Raw genomic sequence first — 25,443 nt, 5'->3', positions numbered from 1 at the left:
CAAGCTGATCGTACTTTACAGGTGAAAGCAGCTCTGACTTATGACGGAGAGAAAATGCCAGAAGAGCTGGAAGTTTCCTCACCCTTGGAACAAGGACAAGTTGTGAAAAGCTTCCTTTGCGAGAGGCACTGTGCTGCTCCGACACAGTATGGCTGCGTTGCAGGCAAGACATTTGCACGTCACATCTTCTTAACCCCCACTGCCTCAACCCTTCTCCACCAGGTCCACCAGCCTTCCCCCTCCTGATGGGGACCGAAGGAAAAAAGATAAATAAATTACCTGATTGGGGGAAGCAACCTGCTATGTTGGATCCCAACATATTTTTTGAGAAAGCTTGCTCTACCTTTTTTCCCCCTCTATTTTTTTTAAAGGATGCTTTCCAATTAGCTCATACAGTTTGTGGGCTTCGCTCCTGCTGCTTTCCTGACTACTGTAAATCCTGGCAGGCAGTGCTGCCTGCTGCCCGTCCTCCTCCTCTGCCCCCCTCCAGGACCAGCACCACCATACAGCAAAGCCAGACATTCCCCCTCCACCCAAGAGACCAAGGACCTCACCCTTGGGAGGGACGGATCCCATGGGAACAAGGGAAACACGAGGGGACAGAAGGGTCTCCTCTGCAAGGAGGGTTTGCTATTAAAAGTCGAAATTCACAGGAGTCAAAAAATAACTGGCTGAAAATGGCAGTTAAGGATTATAAATTCAAGGTTCGTTTCCAAATCACTGACATTACATGTCACTGCAGGAACATATGGTCTTCCCAGCCTCACGGGCGGGAAGCACGCACTGTCAGAGCCCCGAGTTACAAAAGTAAGGTAACTCTCCTGCCGCGGTGATTCCTCGACTGCTCTCGGCTCCAGGAGTGGGAAGGGGAGCAGGAAAAACTTCAGGGAAAAGCCACAAAAGGACAACGAAGAGGAGCAGCAGGAATCAAGCCAGCCCTCGCCCAAACCAGCTAGCCAGAAGGGTGAAGCTCCTTAAAACTCCTTGTTTACCGGAATAAAATAGCTCCCTGCCACTGCACAAGAGGCATGTGGTCCTCTTCCCTTAGGAGGCTCCAGCGGCCCCAGGACAACACCTGCTGCCCGAACCCCAGTCCTGGGCCTGATCCTGCCCCCAGGCCCAGGGTTCATCTAACAGGAGCTGATCAGCAGAAAATATGCCCCATGTGTGCTCTGTCCAAACATGTTCTTGGGAAGAGGGGAAGAGCTCGTGCTGGCACTTAAAAAGTCAGTTAAATATGTGAGGGGGAAGAAACCCAAGGCCCCACTTTGGGGCTCTTAACCCTTGCTCAGCAGCAGCGTGAAGTCCAGTCCAGACCTCGGGCTTCTCTCTTCCCTCCAAAGTAGGTCAGGCTTTTCAGCGTCTCTCCACAGATGCTTTTCAAAGGGCATCAGCCGGCAGGGATGGAGCATTAGCTGTTTTCGGCCGGCTGTCACACCAGTGTCACTGTGGTCACCACCACACCAGAGCGCACGTTGCACACCTCAGTGTGTTTTTGGTTGCTTGTCTCCTTCACCAAACCCAAAGCACATTTTTTTGCCTTGGATGGGAGCTGATCAGGCAGCACATCAAGGCCTCTTCGCTGTTAAAATGAAATCTTGTTTCTCTCCTGGCTTCTTCTGATGCCTTTTCCTTCAGCAGACATCCTCTAGATGACGAGCAGTGAGCGTACTTATAGTCCAGTGGAGACACGGTAGATATTTAGATTAGGTACCACAGATCATCCTGTAAGCTCCCTAATCTTTTAAATGCCATCTTCACATCTCGCTCCTGGATTGAAAATTCTGTATCATGTCTGCATGGCAGCTTCAGGGGTCTCTCTAGAACACAGCAAGCTCAGGGCAGCGCTTTGCCCGCTGCCAGGGCTGCCTGGACCCCCCATGGCTCTGGGACCTTCGGTGTCCACCCCAAGTCCCACCGAGGTCCATGGCAGCCAACAGAGCTGTCTGCGCACAACACAAATGACAGCAAAAAATACCCCAACAACCAACACCAAAACCCAAGAGCATGGCAGGACCAGTGATCTGAATTTCAGGCAACCTTTAAAATAAACTGCAGACATGGGCCTCCTGCCATGAAATCAACCACGGATGTTTCATTTTAATCAGCTGTTCCCTTGGATTGCAAGCTACTATATATAAAAAAAAAAAAGAGAGAGAGAGGGGCGGGGGGAGGAAGCCACCCCAAAATAAAAAGGATTATTTCTTCTTCCTGGCAAAATAATGTTCGCTTTTGCCTCCACCCGCAGATATGAGCTGCCGGCTCGCCTGCTGCAAGCAGAAGCTCTCAAAGGAGCTGAGCAAGGAGGTGCCATGTGGCCTCAGGCCCTCTCCTCCCCTTTGGAAGTTCAGCCTTCAAGCAGCTTGGACACCCCAAGGTTTGCGCTTCTTGCTTACAAGAGCTGCAAGCTGGGAGAATTTTCCAGAAACTTCACACTTTAAAAAATATTTTTTTTAAAAAGCACCAAAAATCGAAACAAAACAAACAAACCAAAAAAACCAGCCCCAAACAAGCCTCCCCACCTCAGAAGAGAAATAAAAGCCCACCCAGACGTGAGGAAACAAAGGCCGAGCTTTCCCGGAGCCAGGCGCCGTGGGATGCCAAGGAACCTGCAAGCCCATGGCCCAGCACCCGGCAGCGAGCCGCACAGCACCGCTGGGGCCAGGCCAGCCGCCGCAGCCCGCTCCCCCGCATGCACGCACGCCCGCGCAGCGGGCAGCAGAACTCATCCCTCCAGAAGCACATAACTAAATAACCCCCAGCCATGATTCCCCAAACTGTCTTCCTCCTCTCCAAGGCTTCTCCTTCCCCAGCCTGCCTGCGGCCAGGGCCGGCGGGGAGCCGCTCTGTGCGAGGCACGGGAGGTGGACCCTGCGGTACCTGCGGACATCTGTTGTCTTCTTCTGGTGAAGACTCAAAGAGTTGCATATTCCAGATCCTCATGAGCCGTGATTCAGTTTCTGCTCATGTGATAAAAGCTCCCTCTACAGAGTGAGCATGCCCAGAGGAGACCATTTCACTGCTCCCTCCAAGCTGCAGCCATTTCACAGAGAACCTGCCGGCTCCAGGGCGTCCATTGGAGCGCGATTATCCCGGGCATCCCGGGGACGCACCGGTAATGCAGATCATCTGTCAACTTTCTGACAGGGTGCCAGGCCTCAAAACTGATCGCTCGCCTGAAAAAAATAAAAAGCCTTTTAAACCATAGAGCGAGGTGTTCTCTCTCGGTGGCCTTCAAGAGTAGCCCTTGCCCGCAGGAAAAGGAGAGGCGGGAGGGACAGGCAGGGATGCTGCGCGGCCGGGGGATGCTCCCGTGACAATTTGGTTCTGCTTAATAAAGCGCCCGACCCCTGAGCGCGGGGATGAAGGCACACGGGTTAAACTGATGCAGCGTGCAGTGTCCAACTGCAAATGCATTCGAGATCCGATCTGCTGAGCTGAAGGAGAGCTGTTTTTCACTTTGGGGATTAATAAGACAACCTGACCTGGTACAACCAACCTTAAAAGGGTATCACGAACGCAGTCGTTAAAAAGAGGGGGGTGGGGGGGTGGGATGAGGGGGGAAAACCCTAGTGAAGTGGTAGTGCACTAGTGGGTGCAGGAGCTCTGAGCTCAGCCCATGTCAAACCATATGATACAGCTTGGCCCAGCCAGCAAGATAAAAGATGAAATTTTAGCTTCAAAATAAAAGTAGTTTGCCTCTGTTCCACTTAACAATTAAGTATAAACTCTTGGCAACCTCCGCATCTGCTCAAGCTCCCAGTAAAACTGCCAGAGCAAGTCACAGGAACATCTGTAAGCAGAGATGGGCTGGAAGGGGTTCAAGCGCAAGGCTGGCATTTATGGGAGGCAGGAGCAGGAGGCTGCTGGAGCCCGTATGGAGCTGGAGAACCTCCCACCGCGCAGGGGGAGGGCGGCCAGCAACCCCGGAGAGGAGGCCAGGAGGAAGAGGAAACAGCGCTGGACTGTGGCACCACCCGCTTGCTCCTGGCCAAAGGAAAAACACTTTCAAAAATAATAATAAAAAAAAAATAATGCAAGAGAAGAGAAGATGGTTCTCTTTAGGAGCAGACATTAAAATGAAGATGAGCTGAGTGCAATGTGTTACTGTGGGCTGGGGGGGCAGGGAGCAGCCGGCACTGTAGGGAGATAAAAAAGCCGTTGCAATCCATAGTGAGGTTTTGAGGAGCCCAAGGCTTCAGTTTGCCGTACACTTTGCACCAGAAGCAGGCAAGCAGTCAGGCCTTCAGCTCGAGCACGAAGCCGTCGCCTGCTCTGCTCTGCCCATCCCCTCCTCTGTATCCAGCATCACAGGAGCGTGTCCTGCCACTGCAGCACTGCAGGCTGGAAACACCAACCAGCCACATTTTCTCCAGCCCAAGCACCTAACTCACCACCATGTCCAGGGCACATCTGTAAAACAGCAATAGTTAAAGAAGCAGAAGAGCCTGCTACAGATCTGCCTCGGCTACGAGGACGTTGTTTTCCTCTCCACACTCTGCAGAAGTTTCGCTGCTCAACAGTTAACACGCACAAGGCTAAACTGAGATGACTGAAATTCGTAGGGAAGAAATATTTGAGGTGACAGTATAAAGGGAGGCTCGCTCTTTCACCCACTGGGTTTTTGTTTGATGTAAATCTTAAGTTTTAATACACACAAAATGAGATTGTCCTGGCCTTTCTATCAGTCACTGAGAGGTGTAGAGGTAACCCATTTAAGACAAACTCAAAAATCCCCAAACAAAAGCAACAAAAACTGACTACACAGGCAGAAGTTGTATTATCCACTGCATCAAAAGAGTACTGTAGTTCAAACCAAAGATGGCTTTAAAACAGTTGACACGTTGCCCTTCCTTGCAGCATGAAATTACCAAGCTTTCATTAAATATCCAGAAATAGAAACAAAGTTATTAACAAAGGCAGTATCAATGAACTACCACAGTCAACATCCCCTTTCACAGATAAAATAGCGATGGAGCACCACGCTTCAGCCTTCCTGTGCATGCAGAAGGGCAGCACTCCCCGCTCCATCTCAACACTAGACATGTTTTTACTGCCAAGGTTAAATATATACAGAGAGCAGAAGCTACCAGAGATGCTTTTCCCATCTCACAGCCATCCCTGAAAGCACTAAACACTGTTTAAAAGAAAGAAAAAGCAAAGCTGATCGGGGTATCACAGGTGCTTCAACAACCAACTTGAGCAAAGCGATCGATCGCCATCATACCAGCAGCACTCCACAGACCCGCGTTTATAGGGGTTGCTTGTGCACTGATAAATAAGACTTCAAATGTATGCCACCCGAAAGGAGAAAGAAGCTTCCCCTGTGCCTGAGCAGGGCTGTCAGAGCAGCATCTCCTGCCCCAGCACCCCCAGGACCCCCATCTCCCCCATTCTGTAGAGGTCAGGTGCCACAGTAGGCTCTTTCCTAACCAGCTGGTTAGAGATCCAGTCCCAGGCTGGCCAAAGAAGCAGGTTTTCTAATGGTGTAGGACAAGAACAAGCCTGTGCCCCGTGAGACTCTCTCCTTTATTTAACCCGAGTACACACCAGCAGTTTCCCCCCCAAGCCAGCACGAGACAGCACAGCACCCCCCTTTCAAAGCACCTTTGATCAGGGCCCATAGAACCGCAAGGTGTTTTTCCTCCTGCACTCTGTGGCCTCCATTCTCTGATTCAAGGCTAGAATATCCCTTTCAGAAGTCTCACATTTTCAGGAGGAAGGCAGCAGCACAACAACCTCTCTTCACAAAGGACACCGGGTTCCTCGGGGCTTTTGCTTAATTACACCATTACGTATGGCATTTTCACAGCTCCCTTGCAGAGGAAGCACAAGTGGGAAGCAAGGGGAGATTATTCTTTCCATAGAAAGAACAATATTCAGGTCTGCAAAACACAAGAGGTTCTCCTTATTTCAATCAGGCTCCTCTTCTTCCAGACCCTCCAGCTGCTCAAATCCGAAGCTCCCTTTCAGCCTCCCCGGAAGCAATCCCAAAAGCGCGACAAGCTGAAGGGACTTTCGATATAAGATGAGCATTCCTGCTGGAATCCTGATTTGCTCCTGCACTGCTACGAACCACTCCCCAGCTCTGCAGGAAGCTGTTAAAGTGCCTCCCTTCCCTCCTCAGCCATTACATGTGACACTTCTTAACCAGAACGTCCCAGGACACACTGAGTGTCCTCAGCATCCTCCAGGGGAGCGCGGATGTCTGGCTCCAGGCTCAGGTAACCACCTCCAAGGAGCAAGCAGTCATTCATGCACGCTTCTGGAATCGCAGCTTTCTCCACCTTTCAAAACTTGCTTTTTTCCCCCCTCAAAGCTTCCAAGCCATCTCCCTTCCTCCCCCTCTTTCCCCAGCAAAGTTGAAAACTGCTTTTACTTAATAGGAAACATGAAATGTTCCCGGAGACGCGACATTGAGTACATCACACACATCAAGAAGAAGAATAAAAATGAAAAAGAGAAAGAAAAAAAAAAGAGTCTGCTGCGACAGATGTTGAGACGTAAGCTCTCAGGGAGATGTTGCTATGTTTTGATAAGAATATGCGTTGAGTATTTCATTTACAGGGCAATCCTAGAACTTTATTTAGAAGCATATTGGCCAGACAGCTGTAATTTAGAACATACTGTATTCCTAACAGTTCCCAATTATAAACTCCTTCAGCTTTAACTTATAGTAACCACAGCTCTATTTTGGAAATCTAAAAACACCATTTCTCCCCTTCATTCAGCTATCGCATATCAAGAGTTCCTACCATACAAACACAGCCTTGCTCGAGAAGGATCCTAAATACAGCAATCCTGTCTCAGCAACAGCGAGCAAGCTCATCCCTTTAACCGCACTCACCGTTCGCTCCACAGGCAAATGTTTTGTTGGTTTATTTGGGGGACAGTAGATGGGGTGGGAATCAGACCCATGTCCGTGCAAAGCCATCCGGCTCATTAGCAGTCTTGTGCCAGCAGAGGCGGCTGTAAAAATGGCTGCTCACATTCGATCTGGCTTCTGCTGCAACACTTCGCTGAAACAAACGCTGGAGCTCGGGTGTAGATTCTGCCGATGAGCCTCACGTGTTCAACGTGTCCCTGTTCTTTGACCTCACACCTATTTTTTTTAAGGATTAGGGCATTCGCATGAAAATAAGCCAAGTTCTTCGCTGGAGGAGAAGCAGTGCTTCATGATGCTTTTGTGTCTCTCCCCACATCATGAACTCGCCTATGAAATATCGCAGTTGATGGCTCTACAAGCAATTCCGCTGACATTATAAAATTTCTGCAAGGAACAGAAGGAGCAGATGAACTCTTTAAAAACAAAGCTCCTGCCTTCATGCAAATATCACTAGTTAAGAAGAGTGGAGAAATAAAGCAAGCATGATGTGTATACAGAATTGGCTCTAAAGAGGTTGCTTTTCAGCAACTGCCATAAGGTGGCAGTGGGTCTTTAAGGCTACCTTACACCTTTCGCACAAGCACAATAGGAAATTATCACACCAGTGGTTTTCCAGCATCTGAAACTGTTTTAAGTCAAATTTCCTCATCAAGGGAGACAGACCATACATGAAAGCTTGGGGCTGAGATCACCTCATCACCAGAATCGCCCAAGGAGAACAAGCCACCGGGATAAATTCTGAAAAGCTGTGAACGCAGCCCCCACCAGAACCAAAGAAAATCAAAACCTCTTCCTTTCATTATGCAATTACAATGCCATTTATTTTACAGAAATGCTTTTCTCTGTGCACTCATCCAACCGTCAATAACCCAGCATCTGTTAAAGAGTAAGAGAAGTTCTGCATGGCCAGCCAGCAAGCTGGGGCTCCAGCAGGCCTTTTTTCAGGGACCATAAAAGCAACACCAGTAAGCAAACTGGTCACCAGCTTAGTGCAGGGCTGACATTATCAAACTGGTTCAGAAAACGTCAAGGAAGCACTGGGCACACAAGAAATTCAGAAGCAGGCAATGAACAGGCAAGTTACTTTAGGTGATGAAGTGACTCACCATGCAGACTGACCCAACTGGGTGAGACCATCACCTGAGCCACAGCAATAAAATAAAAATTGATGTTTTGCTCCTTGCCGATCACCCCCTGAAAAGCAGCCAGAGTTGCCCTGAAGAAAGAGCTGACCTACCTCACTGCACACACCCGAAAGACAGACCGTGATTGCAGTGATTCCCATTAATAAAACACAATAAACTTGTAATACCAACGTATTCGCAGCGCCCAAAGCAGAGCAAACCTCTTGCCTTACCTTGACTTACAGCCGAGCTGAAACAAGCGCGGGCACCCAATGACACACACCCCATGGGAGACAGGGTCTGTGAGGGCTGGGGCTCCCGGCTGACATCTCACCCCCTGCTCCACATGGTCAGATCTTCCCTACACCTCACCAATACAGACACCGAGGGCCAACGTACATGTTTTATTGGCACCTTACCACGCAGCTTGCTTGTACAACAACTGGAGTCAATCAGCTCACGCAGCACACACCTGCTGGTGCTTACACGCTCCTTGTAAAAAGCTGGCAACTACAGATGAAATCCAAGAGCCCAACCTGGCACAATTCAGAGTCCCCTTCCTTCCCCAAAACTCACTCGTCAACATGTTAAAACCCCTGCAAGGAACATGGAAAATCTCTCAGCCAAAGGAATAAACACATCTATATTCCCTCCTCTCCTTGCCAGTTTGGAGGACCTGATGTGGCAAGGTTTGTTTGTAATTCTTGGAATGCAAAGTAAGTCCAAAAAAGGGAGTTTGAGTTTTACATTCTTTCACCCTCCCACAATCACAGACGGATCTGGATTTAAACTGCAGAGCAGGTCTGCGCCCTGCAAGGCTTCCCATTAATAATAATTAGTGACCGAGACGCGCAGCCCACGACTGAGACGCGATCACATGCCATTCCAATATGAAGGCACAACCCAGCAAGTCCCCGCAGCCCTCGCTGCCAGCCCCTGCCTGCTGTCACTTTATGTCACCACCCTAACATGAGACAGGTCCGTTCTTTATATAGGTTCGCCAGTCGGTAAAGGTCAGGGTTTTAAAACCCCTCCCCGCTGATCCGCAGGAAGCGGTTTGAAGCCATCTCGTGTCAGTGGTTAACTATGCTGCTTTTGAATCAATTCCAACAGTTTTTACTTCATCCAGTCTCCCCGCTCCCCCCGGCCCGGGGGCACGGGAAGGAATCGGTGGGATTTGCCCTACCTCCGTCCCGTCTGTGGGAAGCTGCTGGGTCCTTCCAGATCCTGACTCCAGGCCTATCCCTCCTCCAGCCACAAATCCATCTCACTCTATGGGTGCAGCCTCCACCCCGGAGCATGCTCAGTACCGGCTGATCTTCAGCCATTTCAGAGCTTTAATGAAATGTAAGCATAAGGAAGTGTCATTAGGAAGAGGGAAAAAAAAAAAAGAAAAAAAAAGGTGCAGGATTCATCCCAATCAGGCCAACCTTCCTGTTTCCATCCTCTATCAAGGAGGTGAAGCTCTCGCTGCAGGGATCACAGGCGTTTTTAGGCAGCAAGCGTCTTGTTTTAGAACAAAAGCAAGGAAAATCCTGTCTCAGGCAAGCCTTGTGCAAAAGGGAGCATTTCCTAGTGATGCTCAAACCAGCAGGTTTTTCATTCTGGGCCTTCCACAAATTACAATATTTTCATGAAATGCCATTAATATTATTCCCCCCCTTCCCCCCCCCCAATGGTCTTCAACTGAGTCTCTGAGCTCACAATGCAAATAGTGCTTCCCATCCATCTTAAAGCTAAACCTACTCCAGTCTACCCTCTATCACCTCCAAGGTTATTTTAACTCCATTTGCAAGAAAGTTAAAAAGCAGGATGGGAGGGCGGGGGGGGGGCAGGGAGAGACTACAGTACAACACACCTCATGCTGTGTTTTCCTAACGACCTCAATTTTAAGAGGTTTGTTTTTCCACTAGTCAGCCCCGAAATTACTCCATCGTCACCTTGTCTCCTCAATGCAGCAGGACCATTTCAAAGAATTAATAGAGGATTATTGGGGGGGGGGGAGGGTGTTTACCCTTTCCCGTTTTCCAAACAACAATATATGCAAAGACACACAACGCTGAAGTCCACCAGGTATTTTCAGTGCCGGAGGACGACAGCCCTGCATACTGCAAGCGATCTGCACATGGAACTTGACTGCTCCTTAAAAACTTGTATTTCCCTGTATATCCTTTGCACATCCCCTACAGATCCCTACCAGCTCACAGAGCTGCTCCAGAAAGCAAAGAGAGTTGTTGCAGAAGGAAAGCTTTGCAGGCCAGGGCAAAAAATCAGTTCTTTAATCCCAACAAAGTTTTAATGTATACCCTATTCCTGATGTTGGGCCCAAGCCAAAAACAACTCTGGATGTTCAAATCCGTTAATTGTGTGTGCACTCTGCCAAGCGGTGCTTGTTTCCCATGCATGGATGGCTAATATTTCTGCCATGTATGTACAGTGTCTGCTTCAGTGCTGGAGTTTTCATTCTTCAAAGGAAGACTAAAAAATAATAATAATAATAATAAATCAAAGTGATTTTATCCACACAGCATTTCAGAAAAATAATCAGGGTGACAGATGAATGCCAAACCCCAGCTTTTTCCTGAACCAAACTTCCGAAGTAATCACAAAAACACTAAAAGACTTTCTGTACAATGCAATAACCCAAAAGTTGAGATATTCATCAGCCCGCAGCACGTTCGTGTCAGATACGCTCCGCAAACAACCCCTAATATTGCTCTCCCATCTCTTCCCCGATAAACTCAGCCCAATCCTCAACATCAGGCAACAGCTTTTTAGCGAATTATTTGGGACAGTATTCGCATTTGACTGCTGCACGCCAGGCAGCCTTTCACGCCAAGTTGCATTTTACTAACATAATTTTAGAGCACAAAAGCTTTGGTAAAGTGACCCAGGATAAATCATCATAATTTGGCACAGAGAGCCCGTGTCAAAGAGTCTGTTTCTGCAGAAGGGTTTCACCGGTGGCCGATGGCCCCCGCCTGCCCCTTCTCCAGGCACATTCATCAGGGACCTCCATGCTCAGCGCAGGACGTGATTCTCTCTACACATCAGGCAACTCTAAGACACCGCACAGTGCTTTCATTAAGCACAGATTGGTAAACCCTGCCGACAAATTCTATTCTCGTCCTCTTCCTTCCCTTTTAAATTGGAGGTAGTTTAAAAATAATATTCAGACCATATAATCCCGAGACATGTCTGCTGAATCTAGCAGTGTTTGCATCTAGCACAGCTCAAGCATGTCAAATTTGTTTCCTTGGAAACAAAGACCAATTTGCAAGCATTGCTTTCTTCCTTTTTTTTTTTTTTATGTAACGAAGACATACATACCTGCAGCTCTTGTTGATACAAAGGAATTAAAGCAGATTCACTTACCAACAAGGTTCATAAGAGAATTATTAATATATTTCACTAATGAACAATTGGCTGGCTGCACTAAGGGAAAACCACAGTTCATCGCTATTTAAAAATCCCTTTTTCCCTCAATAGATACACACTCGAGGCATGGCATTTATATTGTTTCCTTAGGGACAGGTAAGAGGAAAAAAAAAGAAGAAAAAAAAAGCAAAACCAGAGTCATTTTCTTAACCTAGGCTAGCAGCGCTGGTTCCAGTGGAGGAACAACTTAAGAGGGAAACCCTGTATTGCTCCTACCACATCGCTCCAAAAGATACACTAGTACAGCTGAAAACACACCTGCTTTCAACACAGACTGAAGAGTCAACACAAGCTTAATAAAAAAGAAAGCGGTAACATCTTCTAGACATGCTGTGCCAGTTTTAAGCCCAACTTTTTCCCACCGAGGGCATGCATTAGGGCTGAAGTGGGAAGCCAGCCTTTGCACGCAGCTGTAACTCTTCTCCTAGAGCCTGCTCACATCAAAGGTCCTCCCGCTGAAGCCAGTAAATCCTACGGCGACGACACACAACCGCCCTGTGCGGCCAAGAAAGAGGAGGGAGGGCAAAAAGCGTCTGAGTCTCCACAGCCTCATTTGCAAAGGCAGGCAGTTCCTCCAGCCTCCAGAGCCTTTGTCAGGAACTACAGCAGCTCAGCACCTTTCAAAGAATCTGTTCAGATACGGCATAAAATGGACACACAGGAGAACAGCAAATAAAATTATGGTCCCTTAAACATGCCGTGCAGGAGGCTGACTTAGCACAGAGTTCATTTCCCAACATGCTTGGGCCGAGGCTGGGTTGCAATCTCTGCTTGAGGAGATTCCCTTTGTATCCAAGGGAGCAGAGCCTGACACGTCTCTTGTCCCTGTCTGATGTGACCCCTGAATGCTTCACACTTCGGAAAATCAGGCCTTGGACTCCAATGCACCAGATACTCCAAAGAGGTTCAGAGTCTGCAAATGCCACAACACTGGCAGAGCAGAATTGCTGCCCTCTTGAACATGCTCACGGCGGGACCGCTGCAGTCACCTGGAGGGCAAACTGTAAACAAAGAGCACCAAAACACCCCGAAACTCTGCAGATGTCCAGCAGAACTGCCCAAGGGTCTCACCCTAAGGCTTGAAAAAACAATCTCTCTTCAGCCCACTGACTCTTCCAATGTGGCTGAAGAGCATTCAAGATGACTAACACAGGTTTCCATTCCTGCTGCAATCAAGTAAGGGGTTTTGAAGACTGCTCCAGCCACCATGAATCCTGGGGGAAGAGCAAGGAAAACAATCCAGTTCTTCCTGATCAAAAACCAAAGCATGTACTCAAAACCGCATCTAAACATCACCATGTAAAAAAGAACCCGACAGATACTGATTTGCTTAAATGCATTGCAACAATACTACTACTTTGGACATTTTAGAAGCAATTTATAATAAGAGATGGGAATAGCCGGCAACACTGATGCCTCCATTCTGCAGATGGGACAATCAAGGCTTGGAGAGCTAACTGCCAAAAATTTCTGGAGCGGTCCTTCACAAACATATGGAGCAGAGGAACATGATACAGGAGACCTGGCCATGAAGTCACACTTTACTGCTGATTTACTGAGTCACCTCGGCTGGCCAAGTTGGAGCAGCAAAGAACGTGCTGGGACAGCTCGTCTGGGATGACCTGGCTTTGAATCTCAGTGACGTCTGAGCACTTTAAGCTCCCCTGAAAAAAACAATCTTATCCTCCATTACTTAAAAACAACCACAAAATGCAAAACACGTCAATGTACGTAACAGATCAGTATTTTTTCCTCCCTCTCTATAATATTCCCTATAACTAACATGTTTTTGGAGGGGAGGGGAAATATTTACCCAAAACAGTGACCTTGCAATCACTAAGGAGCTTTTTATGCCCATTGCCAGATTTGAAAGCTGGGTGGATCTGTGACACCAGGACACAGCCCAGGCTCACGCAAGAACTCAGTCACATCTGAATCAACCAACAGGAGCAATAAATTCAGATAACTGGGCTGCAGCTCAAAGCCCCTGGGGCAATAAGCCTGGTTACAGTTTTTTAATGCAGATGCATTAAACACCTGGCAAACACTTAGGTGGAAATATTGTATTGAAACAAAAGCAAATGTGGAAATAGAATGAGATTACACCACTTACTAACAAATTTCACTACTGCTTCCCTTCCCTTTCTTTTCCCCCTCCATCCCGGCAGCCCCTTCAGCGTGCTGCTTGCAGGTATCAGAGGAACAAAGAGCCGATGGATGCCGTGAGCCCCATGTACATCTGGTGACTTCTGAACACAGATTAAATTTGGGATGACAGTCATGGGATTTATTTTAATGCCCAAATCATTAAACTATCCTATTTGCTTAGCTTCCCAGAGCTACAATGCTAAAGACTTGCTGTAATACAGAGGACAAGCATGAGGATGGTACCTAAAGCTCAGGTCTGAAGACTGATAAGCTCATTCTCTCATTCTGGTGCTTTCTCACATGAAAGCACTGGGGGGAAAAAAACAAAACACACACACACACAAAAAAAAAAAAAAAAAAAACCAACAAAAAACCCAACAAATTACAAATCAAGAGTCACACGCCGATTTTGGGTGGCCAGCTCAGGCAGAGTCTTTGAGACCTGCCGGGACCCTGCATCTCCTAGTGATACAGAGACACTATAGGAAGATCCAAATGGTCAGTACACTTGAAAATTAAGCTCTGGTTTCACATAAAAAATTAAACTAGTATTTCAAAAAATTACTTCCCTTAAATTCTCCCATCTTCCCCCCACCCCACCCCCTCACATTTTAAACGGAAGGACTCAAAACACAGCAAAACACAAGGAGAAAAAAACCCAAAACCAACACAAAATGCTGCAATAATGTAACCAGCTCTCAGAGAGGTGAATTGAGAACAGGGGACGGATGAACGTCTGCGGTTGAGCACAGCAGCCCCTCTCCTCCTTTGCTTGCTCTTGGCCACAGCATCCAAAATCTGTTTTGGAGGCCAAGCAAGGGAAGGCTGGAGTCTACTGAAGAGAAGTTTTGCACACTGAAAAAAAGACTACTTGCACTATTTTTATCACACAAGCAACAGGAAAGGGCTTCACCCTTCTAGTGCTCTGTACAGAGCCCAGACTCTCGTCCCCGTGCTGATCTGAATTCAAGTGTGCTTCAAAAGCATCATGGACCTCTGGAAGTGTCTCTTCCACTCTCATGCAGCCTTACCCCAGAGAAAAGGCAAGCAGAAGTGGTTGGTTCTGGTTTGGTAATACTACATAAAATAAAATAAAATAAAATAAAATAAAATAAAATAAAATAAAAGTGCACAGGCAATAGGGGGGGGGGGGTGGGGGGGTGGGGGGTGGGAGAAAATCCTGAGTATTTTTCTTCTGTAACAGGAAGCCAAATCCAGCCTTCAGCAGCCGCTTGATCACTCTCAGGCTTCAATTAAACAAAGTCAGGGACTGCAGAAGTTTGCTTCCTTTCCTCGAGCAGTTTTGTAAGACATTTGCTCGGTAGCTGAAAGCTCTGGAGTTTCACATGAAACTTATTAGCAGCTGGATCTTCCCTGTCACTGACTTCAAAACCCACAACCAGAGCATCACACCAAGACAGCTCGTTCCCGTGCACCTTTGATTAAAGGCTCTTGCTTCACTTGGGGAACTGAATTTCAGCTTTGTTTTCACACTCAAGCCAAGAAAAACCAGCCAGCTGGGCAGGATATGGCCCTCAACAAAGATTTCCAGGACTCCCTGCTAGTCAGCAGCTGACAACCTACAGCCAGACCCCGTCACGGAGGAAGGGTGTTGCACAGCGTTACGGTGGCAGGTCCCTGACACCTCACACAGCCTGCGGGATGAGCCGGGTGAGACTCAAGCGAAGAGCTGCTGCATCACCTGGCAAGCATCGCTCAGCTTTTTTTCATTGCCTGCTCCGTGCATTCAGTTCTCGCGACAGACTGACGTCGAGGCGGGGGCTGCGGCTGTGCTCCGGCACCGCACCTGGGAGCCGCAGTATGGGGCTTGCTCCCAACACCCAAGCCACCAAAACAAGTCCCCGCTGAAACGCGTGGGACTGCTTCCAAAGAAACGTGCCCTCGTTGAGGCTTAGCGATATATGGGTTCAAAGCAAAAACCCTCAGAGGAAGGAAAATCCTTTGCAATCTATTGCATGGGTATATACGTACCCTGACCATTCTGCTGCCCACCATACAATTCCAACCCAAAGAGCGCAGACTTCTAGCAAGGTCCCCAGCCTGCGAGGGAGGGACAGCCCAGCCAGCCCCGAGCACCATCCATGTGCCATCTGCCCTGGAGACTGCTGTCCTGTCTTCTCCCTGCCACCTCAGGTGTAACGTATCCACACTCAATAGAAACACAAACACTTCTAAGCCTTGACTGCAGGTAGACAATATTCTTATCCTAGCAGGAAGATCGCTCAGCAGCTTTTTTCCCCCCCTTTAAGAAAGAGGGAGGGAAAGACCCACACAGATAATGACAATAATGACAACAGCCCAGATGGTTATAATGGGAACATCCCTTGGGTACTGCCATCATCACAGTAATATTTTTTATATTCCCCTTTCCTGACACGCTTCAGATGTTGGTGTGAAAACCTGCAAGGGAGGGTATTTACAAGTCAATATGCTGTGAGACGCCAGGAGCACCAATATATTTTTTCCTAAGCCCTGCTTTAGAAGGAACAGAGTAAAGGGTCAGCTGTAAAGCAACCCAAAACGCCTGTCATTTCAAACTGCATTTAACACTCTTCTTCCTCTCCATATGGAAAAAAAGCATTGCAGAAGTTCCTATAAACCCCTGCATATTCCTCTGCTAATCTAGATATGCCCCATTCCCAAGGAGACTGAATAGATGTCATAAATCAAAGTTTGACTTAAACTATAAAACCTCAAGAAGAGGTTGCATCCACTGCAATGCACAAGCAAACAAACAAAACAAAAAGAAAGTTCCTAAGTAACACAAGTGCATACGAATTTTCCTGCAGCAGTGTAGTTCATACACACCAGTCTAAATAAGTCCCAGTCTCACGTGTTTATACAGCAAGATTAACTCTGCAGGGAGGGATGCTCGTAAATGGGAGCTTCTCTTCGGATCTGAGTGATGAAGGAAGGACACCAAGATGTATATATAAAGTAACAGAGTCCAGTAACTGAGAGATTCTTCTCCATTTATTTTTATCAGGTTTGTATACCTCATTTCTAATCCCTGTAATGCTGCCTTCCACCCATCAGTTAACTTCACCTCCAGAAGTCTGCCAATCTGCTTGGGAAGAAGGAAGGTTGCTGCCATCATTTTGTTTTAAAGAGCTACAACCCAATGGATCCAGCTGTGTTGATTTGCACAGCTGCATTACAACAAGCTCCTTACAGAATGAAGGTCAGCTCAGCCTGTTAAGTCATCATAAAAATTCACCAAGTATTTTGACAGGTACATAAAACACACTTCTAGAAGTGAAAGCCAGACTTCTTGGTAAGAAGGAAACTCCACCAAGCTCACGCCTTTCAGACTTCCAGTGTCTAACAGCGACACAATTCATTTCTTTCTTGCCATTTAATTGACAATTAAATGGAGGATCTATCTTCACTGCAAGAGCCAATGCATGTCTGTGTTAAAAGGGCTACCTGAAGCCAGGTTACAGGAAGTTAAAATTATATTACCTTGCCTTTGCTAGGTACATAGGATAAAATTGCAAATTAAATTAAATTGAGATGTAGAGGTCAAAAAATCCTTTATCGTCACTGAGCTGCAGCGCTGAAACAGTCCCCAGTCCTGATGCAAACACGGCGCTTTTGGCATTGTGGACAGTGCAAGACTGTGACACAACCATGAAGCAGATGTGGGAAATGTGACTTACACAATTTCTTCATTCATTAGCCAGGTACAGTTGTGCTCGATGTCCTCTCCCTTCAACCATTCACAGGTTTTGTGGGAGACCTTCAAAATCAGAAGGTTTCTCAGCCTGGTAGAGCACTGCCTTCCCCACAGCCTCTCCTAAATGATGGGAACTGCCAACCCTCTGAGATGCTCCCTGTGGAGAACAGATGGGTCAGTCCTTCCCATTCATCACCCCATCCATATCCAGGGCTCTGGACCCTTTTTTTGTGTCACTTTTTAGTCACTGGCATAAAGGACAATTAAAGCAAATACTCCGCAGCCTGCTGCAGAGACAACAATTGGTACTTGCTTCCCAATCCCTCATTTTGTTGGCCATCCTCACCCATTTCCCACCTTCTCGCCTACACAGAGAGGCTCCTGTCCTTTAACCTTGCTTTGGGATGAGAGATTTTTCTGTTTGCGGTTGTTCACACACACAGATACCCAACCCCTCACACCTCAAATCTTCATCATCCACTCCATTTTTTCTCTCCTGTTTTGAACTCTCTTCCTCTATTTTTAATTCCTCTATTTTCTTTCTCCTCTCTTTCTAATTTACTCTTTCCATCCCACTTCTGCCTTTCTAATCCTTTCCTACTATCCTCTTGGGGCAGGTTTTAAAACAAAGATCCTGCTGCTGCTCACCTCGAGGTGCAGGCTGCAACAAGGCTTAACTGCTTTATTCTGCAGACTCTGAAAATGAGAGAACCCAGATGGAAACAAAAGGCAAAAAACCCCGCCAACATCCCTGCTCCAGTCTCAAAACCCACCAAATCCACTCCAAAGACAGACACACACTCCACTGACTCAACAGACAGGAAGGTAGTGCTACACAGGAGTAGTCTCTCGTATCCTAATGTAACCAAGGGATAAATCTAAATACTCTTCCCCGTTAATGCCTGACCGATGAAAAGTGATAATGTATATAACTGAATACATATGCACACACATCCACATACGTGGAAGTACAAGGAAGAGTTTTCTTGCTTCTCTGTCATTTATTCAAGATTTTTCTACAAGCTTGACCTACCTTGTCCTGCCCAACTAATGATGCTGCTCTGTCGGATGCATACTGGATCCCACCTGAAAATTTGTTTTAAACAGCTGCTCCTATCCCACTTGTAAAGCGAACTGTTAAGCAAGTATTAGTGCAGCAAAAATATGAACCCAGTCCAACAATGAAGAGAAACATCCCTTTGCAAATCAAATTGGTGAGCGAACAAGCGGTGGAGCTGAAGCCTCTCTGTACACCCACAGTTCTTAGCTCAGGCAACACCAGACATCCCTTCTCATACAACACTCACAACTGCAGGTAATCCAGCCTTTACTGCTTAATCAAACCCCCCAGAGCTCATGGTTACCCTGAAAAGGTGCTGTGGACCCTGTAGGTGAAGGTGGTCTGGGCAAGGCTGCTGGCACTGTCACCCCGGGGAAGGGGGTCTTGACCAGCCCTGCACAGCTAACACACAGAGCAGGGGGAAAGCATCCCTCCGAGCCTCTCCCGCATCCCACAGCCTTGACTCTGCAAGCTTCAAGACACTTTGGTCTAACCGAGTGACACATTTTAAGCATTAAAAAACCCTGCTTAAATAAATCAAGCACCTGCTTGAAGTTAATTTGTGCTATGAGGTCCCTACAGTGAAGCAGACAAAGCCAAGAGAGGGACAACGGGATGAGCAATCGAACAAACAAGTGATGACTGAGCCATCAGCCTCCTGCCAAGGATCTTGTTGGGGCTTGGACCCTCCACGTGGTGCATTTCACAGCCACAAAAACTAGCCAAAAGAAGGGTTGATGCTGATTTCTCTTCTGACTCTAGACCTCTGCCTCCCCTCCCCGCAAGCCTGTTTACTTTTGCAGAGGACATTTACAGCGATGACCTCCATTCCATTATACTTTATATTTCACTTGCTTTCTGCCATCATGAATCACTAAGAATCCCCATTTATCATCATATAGTTATTCTTGAAATTAAAATAATAAAGGAAATTGCACTGAACCTTCAGACGGTTTCGTTTGGTGGGGTTTTTAAAAAAAAAACAAACACCTAACCATCCCACAGAAAAGTATGCACTTTATACTAAAGAGGAAAAGAAAAACAGAAAGAGTAAAGCATGGTTGAATTTTGAGCCTACTAGGCTTCCACACTGCCCTTTTTGTGTCCGACAACAAAGAGGTGTGAATGCTATCAAGTCACACACAGGTACTGGCAATCCGATCCTGCTTTGTACCACTTTCCAGCTAGGTGCTCATTTTAATACAACACAAGCTGCCATGCAACAAAAAAAGCCCCAAAACAAAAGGCTGTAGAAAAAAACCTGCTAATAGACCCGATTATTCTCATTTTACCTCAAACAAGGAGCAAGGCAGCAATACAAAACTATTTTTGCAATGTGTCAAATTTAAAACCAAAGACACACGGACCCGTAGCCCATTACAAACCTACCCAGCAGTGGTGTTTTTTACGTGCTATACATTACCAGTGCGTGCCTGGGCACTACAGCCCGAGCAGTGCTTCATGGCTCCTTTGGCCATCCTCCGCACCACTCGCACCAGCGCAGCCCTTCCTTGGCACAGCTGCACTTAAAGCAGAAAAAAGGGGGCCTGCCTCCCCATGAGGCAATTAACTGGGGGAAAAAAAAAACCAAAACCAAAACAAACGCAAAAAAGAGAAAATGAAATTAAATACTGGGCAAGACGAAGTGCCTTTGCAACCCATGGCCTCACCTGCCGGGGGGAGAGGTGCAGGGGAGCCCCCCAACAGCAACATCCTCAGCACAGCCCGGTGCAGAGCACAGCATCATGCTGCCGGACCCTCCAGCACCTGGGATAAACTATCCAGGAGACAACCTGCTGCTACGTGCCGCTCAGCCATCTAAGTTTAGAGGCATTTTGTCCAAGGCAATCTTTAGGAAACCCCAACGGAGCGAAGAATCGGCAGTAAAAACCTTTCAAGGAAAGCCTGGCGTGGTGCATACCTCTGCTGGGCTGTGCTGGCTTTTTAGATTCCCATCAAGGATTTCGGAGGCCTACACCGGCACATCCATGGGCTCCGCACCACGGGAGGTGGCCAGGAGCATCCTCAGAGGCAGCAGCATCCTCCCAGAGCCCACCGCTGCAAGGGGAGGCAAGGAACCGGGATGCTCCAGGAGCCTGGCGGGGGGAAGGAGGCAAACGGAGCAGAGCAGGGAGGGTTTTTAACCACTCTCGATCATTCCTCAGAATAAAATTTTTAAAAAATTACTCATCAAGTGATTAAAATGTGCAAACATTTTGCTTGGTGTTCCGACTGCCACATTTAATATTTCAAACAACATCCAGGCCAATATTGTTGCTTAATTTAACATAACTGGATCCCCAATGCATTTCTAACAGATTAAACCACAGAAATATCCACATGTTTTAATGAGGATTTGGCACTACTCAGAGCCAAACAGATTTTAGTAATATTTTTGGACTACAAATTCTTTCATAAGAAAAGAAAGCCCACTGGTAATGGATCTGATTCACTACATTGCAAGCTTTTTTGGATTTCAGTGCAAATTGAGAAACCTAAATATTTAGTGCCATTATAATTCGAGCAACATCTGGACAATTTTCTTTGCCTCGTAAAAGATTTCAGCCAGCTTTGCAGAGACTCAGTCCATGTTGCTCAGGCAGAATGGCTCCTTTTACATTTGCATGCTTCACTCAGATTCTGTAGTTTCTATGCCAACAAGCATTTGTAACTCTTTAAAAAGCACATTTGGAAGTGGGGTGTGTGTGTGTGTGTGTGTAAGATCTGAAACGTGATAAAGATTTTTTTGTTTGGGGTTTTTTTGTTCTTGTTGTTACAGATCTAAATCATCCATTCCTCATTTTTTTTTTCTGAGCCTTGGAAACCTCAAAAAGGTCTAACAACCATCTTCTCAGCCATGGCAAGTCTTCCACCTGCTTCAAAACGCAGCGGTGACTCAGAAAGAGGGAAGTTTGTTGGGTTAATCTCATGTATTAAAATATAGACACACACACACACATATACTCGCTTAATTTTATAGAGAGAGAGAGATAAAAATATATATAAATATATATATATAAAACACTCTACTTCTCTCTCCAGACAAAGAATCAATAGCAAACGTCTGTTGGTGTCTCTTCAGACAAGAGCTCTGTGGGAAGAGTGAGAAGCCCACCGTGCCGAGGCGCAACCCCGCAGATGTGCCCCAGCCCGATTCCACGGGCAGAACGAACCCCACGCAAACCCACGTGTCCGTCCACGCCGCAGCGCACAGGGCCTGTGCGAGCTTCCAAATCCCAAGGAAAAGTAAACAGAGACAAGCAGCTACTGCTGAGCTGTCACTCCAAATCCAGCAGTTTGATTTTTAACCAGACTCCTGGAAGCCATGCCTCCCCCTCCTCCCCAGCCTCAGCCCCAGGCCACCCAGATGGCTCCGATTTTACGAACACTTGTGCGTGGCGCCGTGACATTGTAGGTGCATGGAGACAAAGCAAACCACAACCACCAAAAAGCAGACCAAAACATTCCAAGCCAACAATTCTACTGATCTTAGGAAAAAAAAAGAGGAACAAGCCACTTTTTTTTTTTTTTTTTTTGTTTTTTTTACACAGATGCAGCCTACTAGATGCATGTTCATCGTGAATCCCTCTGCAACCTGAAGGTCACACAGGACCCAGCGATGCCTTTGGGGCGACCACCTTGGGCACGCCAGCTCATCACCAAGGTGCCCAATAGAAAAACGAGTCAGCCCAGGCTGCTCCGCAGCAAGGACAGTCGAAACGAGTTGTGCCCTCCAAAATGCAGGACACAGAGGTGTTTCCCCGGGGGAGCTGCTCAGCAGGAGCAGCTGAGCAGGCAGCCCCAGCAGGTAACATCTCCCATCACCTGCTTCTCATCATTTCCTTGTCTGTGAGCTCCAGAGGGTGAAAGACCAGAACATACAGTGATACTGCTGGCATGAAAACGTTCATTGACAGGCTCATCGCTCACGATGGAGATCTGTTTGCCCCTTCAGCCCATCTCTTGTGCATGTGTAACACAGAACTGAGGTGCCGGGAGGGGAGAGGAAGGAAAGGCTGTTGATGCTGTGCAATAGTTAGTCCTAACCACACAGCCAAGAGGTAATACTCTCGAGGACCCAAGTATGATAAACTCCTCTTACTTCAGCTACACAGAGGATACACAGAAAGGAAGATTGGATGCCCTTAGCCAGAGCACAGTATTAATGCACTGCTATTCTGGCAGGGCACCAGTTCCTTCCCTCCCTGCACAATCATAGATGATGCAGCTCATCAGACAACTGATTTCATCAGCAACCTGGGATTTGTTTTCGCAAGCAGGAATCAGGATGAGATCCAGGAAGGGCAAAAACTCCCCTGGGGAACAGGAGGCAAAAGGACAAGATGAACAGAATAGTGGTGGTGACTAAAAAAAAAATATTATTAATTTTCAAAAGCAGTATTGTCTCACGGGACTAGTAACAGCCCCCAGCTAACAAACAGTTACTCCTGCAGAGCCGTCAAAAGATCAGGAGAAAAGACTATGTCTATAAAACTCCTCTCATTTGAAAAAGGCTCATAGGTCACTGCCTAGCACACGGAACGCCTGGAGCATGAGGAAGGTGCCTTACAAAATACAGCCATCACCACCCACGCTCCCAGTCTTTGCTGTGCTACAGGAAGGGTAGCACGCTGCTCTGCCCAGCTCCTGTCCTCTTGTTCCCTGCCACTATTTCACAACCTTTGCTGTTTCAAAAGCCCTTCTGACAACCATGCCAGCCAGCATAGAGCTCTTTTATGCAAGCAAGCCTCTGTGTGACTGATAAAATTCAGGCTTTTCCCTCCACATCATACCTACGTAGCTTATGCCTACAGGTCAAGACCGTAACTGCTGTAAATTAGGAGTATTTTCACCTACTTCAATGAACTGTATGGGTTTGTACTACCTGGAAATACAGCTCCATCTGCAACTTAAGAGACTGAGCCTAAAAAAATGAAATCAAGAGCAACTTTCACAGACAGGAGGTGGCCACCTGAGTGTTCTCTGTCTGGGATATCTTCTTCCATGCTACGTGCAATAAGCCAAGTGTACCGACAGCAGCAATAGCAATGCAGACCAGCTACAGAACAAACACCACTGGGCGGATTTGTGTCGCAGCCTACACCTACACCACCCCAGGACTTCTGAACAGGGAGGAGGGAGATCTCGCCTATGAAAAGCAGGGAGAGCGATCTGAAATCAGTCCTTGGCAAAACCAAAGGCTGTCAGGACTCACTTTAATTAATTCCCCTGCCAGGTTTACAATGTTTAACAAAAAAGATTGTTGTATGCCCAGCACTACCAGGTGAGACCTGAGGTGGACATTCACACACCTGGTTTTATGTCCCCTAAGCTCACTCTACCCAAGCGAGAGCCCCCCTCGCTCCCTCGTGCTAAGGGCCATTTGGGCAATGGGCTGCTATCCCACCCAGGTACAGCAGTCTCCTGGGGTTGGGTGGTATTGAGATACCTCCATTCTTCTTCTCCTTGAGATGGCAGCACAAACCTCTGGCTGTAAACGCAACAGGTGGGATCACACATACTCTTCAGCTCATGGAAATACCTGGGGGCCACGGGCTCTGTGCCGAGCCTTCTCCCAGTGGGTCCCTCACAGGATTACTGCAGCAGCCAAGTAAGACAAATCACTATTAGCTGGACCAAGTGCTACGGAAAGATCATGAAAATGAATTAACCCCCACCCTTCTCTCTTCCACGATGGATTGCACTCTGCTCCTTTGGAGCAATTTCATGTAAGGGGAGAAGGAACATACGACAGGTATGAGGAATTTATTGCCATGTGGTTTCTTGTGTTGAAACACAGCATTGAAACTGTCTGCAGTGCCTCCGGTCACGCTGTGAGATGAGGAATGAGTCAGGGCCACATCCAGGTCTGGTGCCAGCACCTTTTCCCTGCACCTGGGAGCCCACACCTGGATGTGCAATGCTTATGGGGACCTGGATGACTGGGCATCAAACACTTCTCATCATGCAAGACTCTTGTTTTTAATACATTGTGCTTTTTTCTCTTTGCACACCCTCAGTCTAAACCCCCACTGGAAGCACGGCCATCCCCAGTTCTCAAAGTTCATGGCAATAAAACTGGGAAGCGAAGCAGAGGGCAGGCAGGTTCACCAGGCCCCTGGTGCTGGTCTAAATCCGGAGCTGTGCCGCTGCGTCCACACCAGCTTCGCCAGCGTGCCCGGTTAGTCAGGAGCCCTCAACGCCTAGTCTGGTATCAAAAAATAAATGTGTTAGCTGATAAAATATGAAACTCCCTTCCTCAACCAACGCACCCACAAAAGCTCTAATTTAGCTCTGAGAGTCATCACCGGATCGTACATCACTTTTGAGCCTTTTAAGGAAGCATTCCAGCATTTTCCCAAATTAATCAGGTAACTTTTTTTTTTTCAGCCAAAGACAAAGTTAAAAATAACCAAGGGCCAGGCAGGTGCCACTGAAAAGCTCTTGCAGGGAAAACCTTGTCCCATCACACCTGTAAGTCAGTCAGTCCTTGCCCGTCTCCAGGCACTGAAATGCAGCAAAGCCACCTTCCAGCAAACACACACCACAAAGCCCAAGGACAACGCTCCCCATTAATGCCGGATAATTTTAAGGCTTCAACTGCAGGCAGTCCATATTGCTAGCAAAATCCTACATTAAGACTTGCACTATCTACCACAGCAGGCTTGACCCCATTTTCATATGCAGAAGCAAAAAAAAACCAACTTCATAATCCTACAGAACACTGAGCAAATAGCACTCTTTGGGACTACTTGAATACCACCCTATTAAAATACAAACATGTTCCTACAGTAGCTCAGTGATCTTAAACATTCACCATCTTTTCATTTCAGGTTTTAAGCACTTTGCCTGGCAACTGTCTGAAGGGCAAATCATTACGGAAATAGGAAGACAATTAATTTTCCTTTATTCTAGAAGAGAGGATTATTGGAATAAATAAAATAATCAGCTTAGACAAGAACACAATTCACAACTTATGAAAAACAGAGGACTTTTTTTCATTTTTCTTTCCGAAGAAAAGATATTCTTGGATGGAGTCTGCAAGGCAAGTGCAGAAGTTTTGGAGTTAAATAACCTTGGACTGCTAACT

The 25,443-nt window shown here is 47.1% G+C and overlaps 1 protein-coding gene across 13 annotated transcripts in view; it reads right to left on the bottom strand.

The window, feature by feature from the left end:
- Positions 1-25,443, bottom strand: part of EHMT1 (euchromatic histone lysine methyltransferase 1) — a 121,463-nt gene that overhangs the window by 69,248 nt on the left and 26,772 nt on the right. For 6 of the 13 annotated variants that reach the window (XM_056351286.1, XM_056351292.1, XM_056351300.1 and 3 more), the window contains exon 1: positions 6,848-6,871. The exons of 4 other annotated variants lie outside the window; for them this stretch is intronic. Coding sequence is in view for 3 of the 9 variants with exons in the window: in XM_056351296.1 (XP_056207271.1) it covers positions 6,848-6,943 (96 nt within the window). In the remaining 6 variants the exon portion in view is untranslated. Of the gene's footprint in view, positions 1-2,880; positions 3,177-6,847; positions 7,203-25,443 lie in introns of those variants that run through there. 3 more of the 13 variants (XM_056351296.1, XM_056351287.1, XM_056351297.1) reach the window with 3 other exon arrangements.

The sequence above is a fragment of the Falco biarmicus genome, chromosome 9 (genome assembly GCF_023638135.1).
Source record: "Falco biarmicus isolate bFalBia1 chromosome 9, bFalBia1.pri, whole genome shotgun sequence".
Classification (NCBI taxonomy): domain Eukaryota; kingdom Metazoa; phylum Chordata; class Aves; order Falconiformes; family Falconidae; genus Falco; species Falco biarmicus.
Note: the sequence above shows the minus strand (reverse complement) of the source record. Positions and strands in the feature narration are given on the sequence as shown.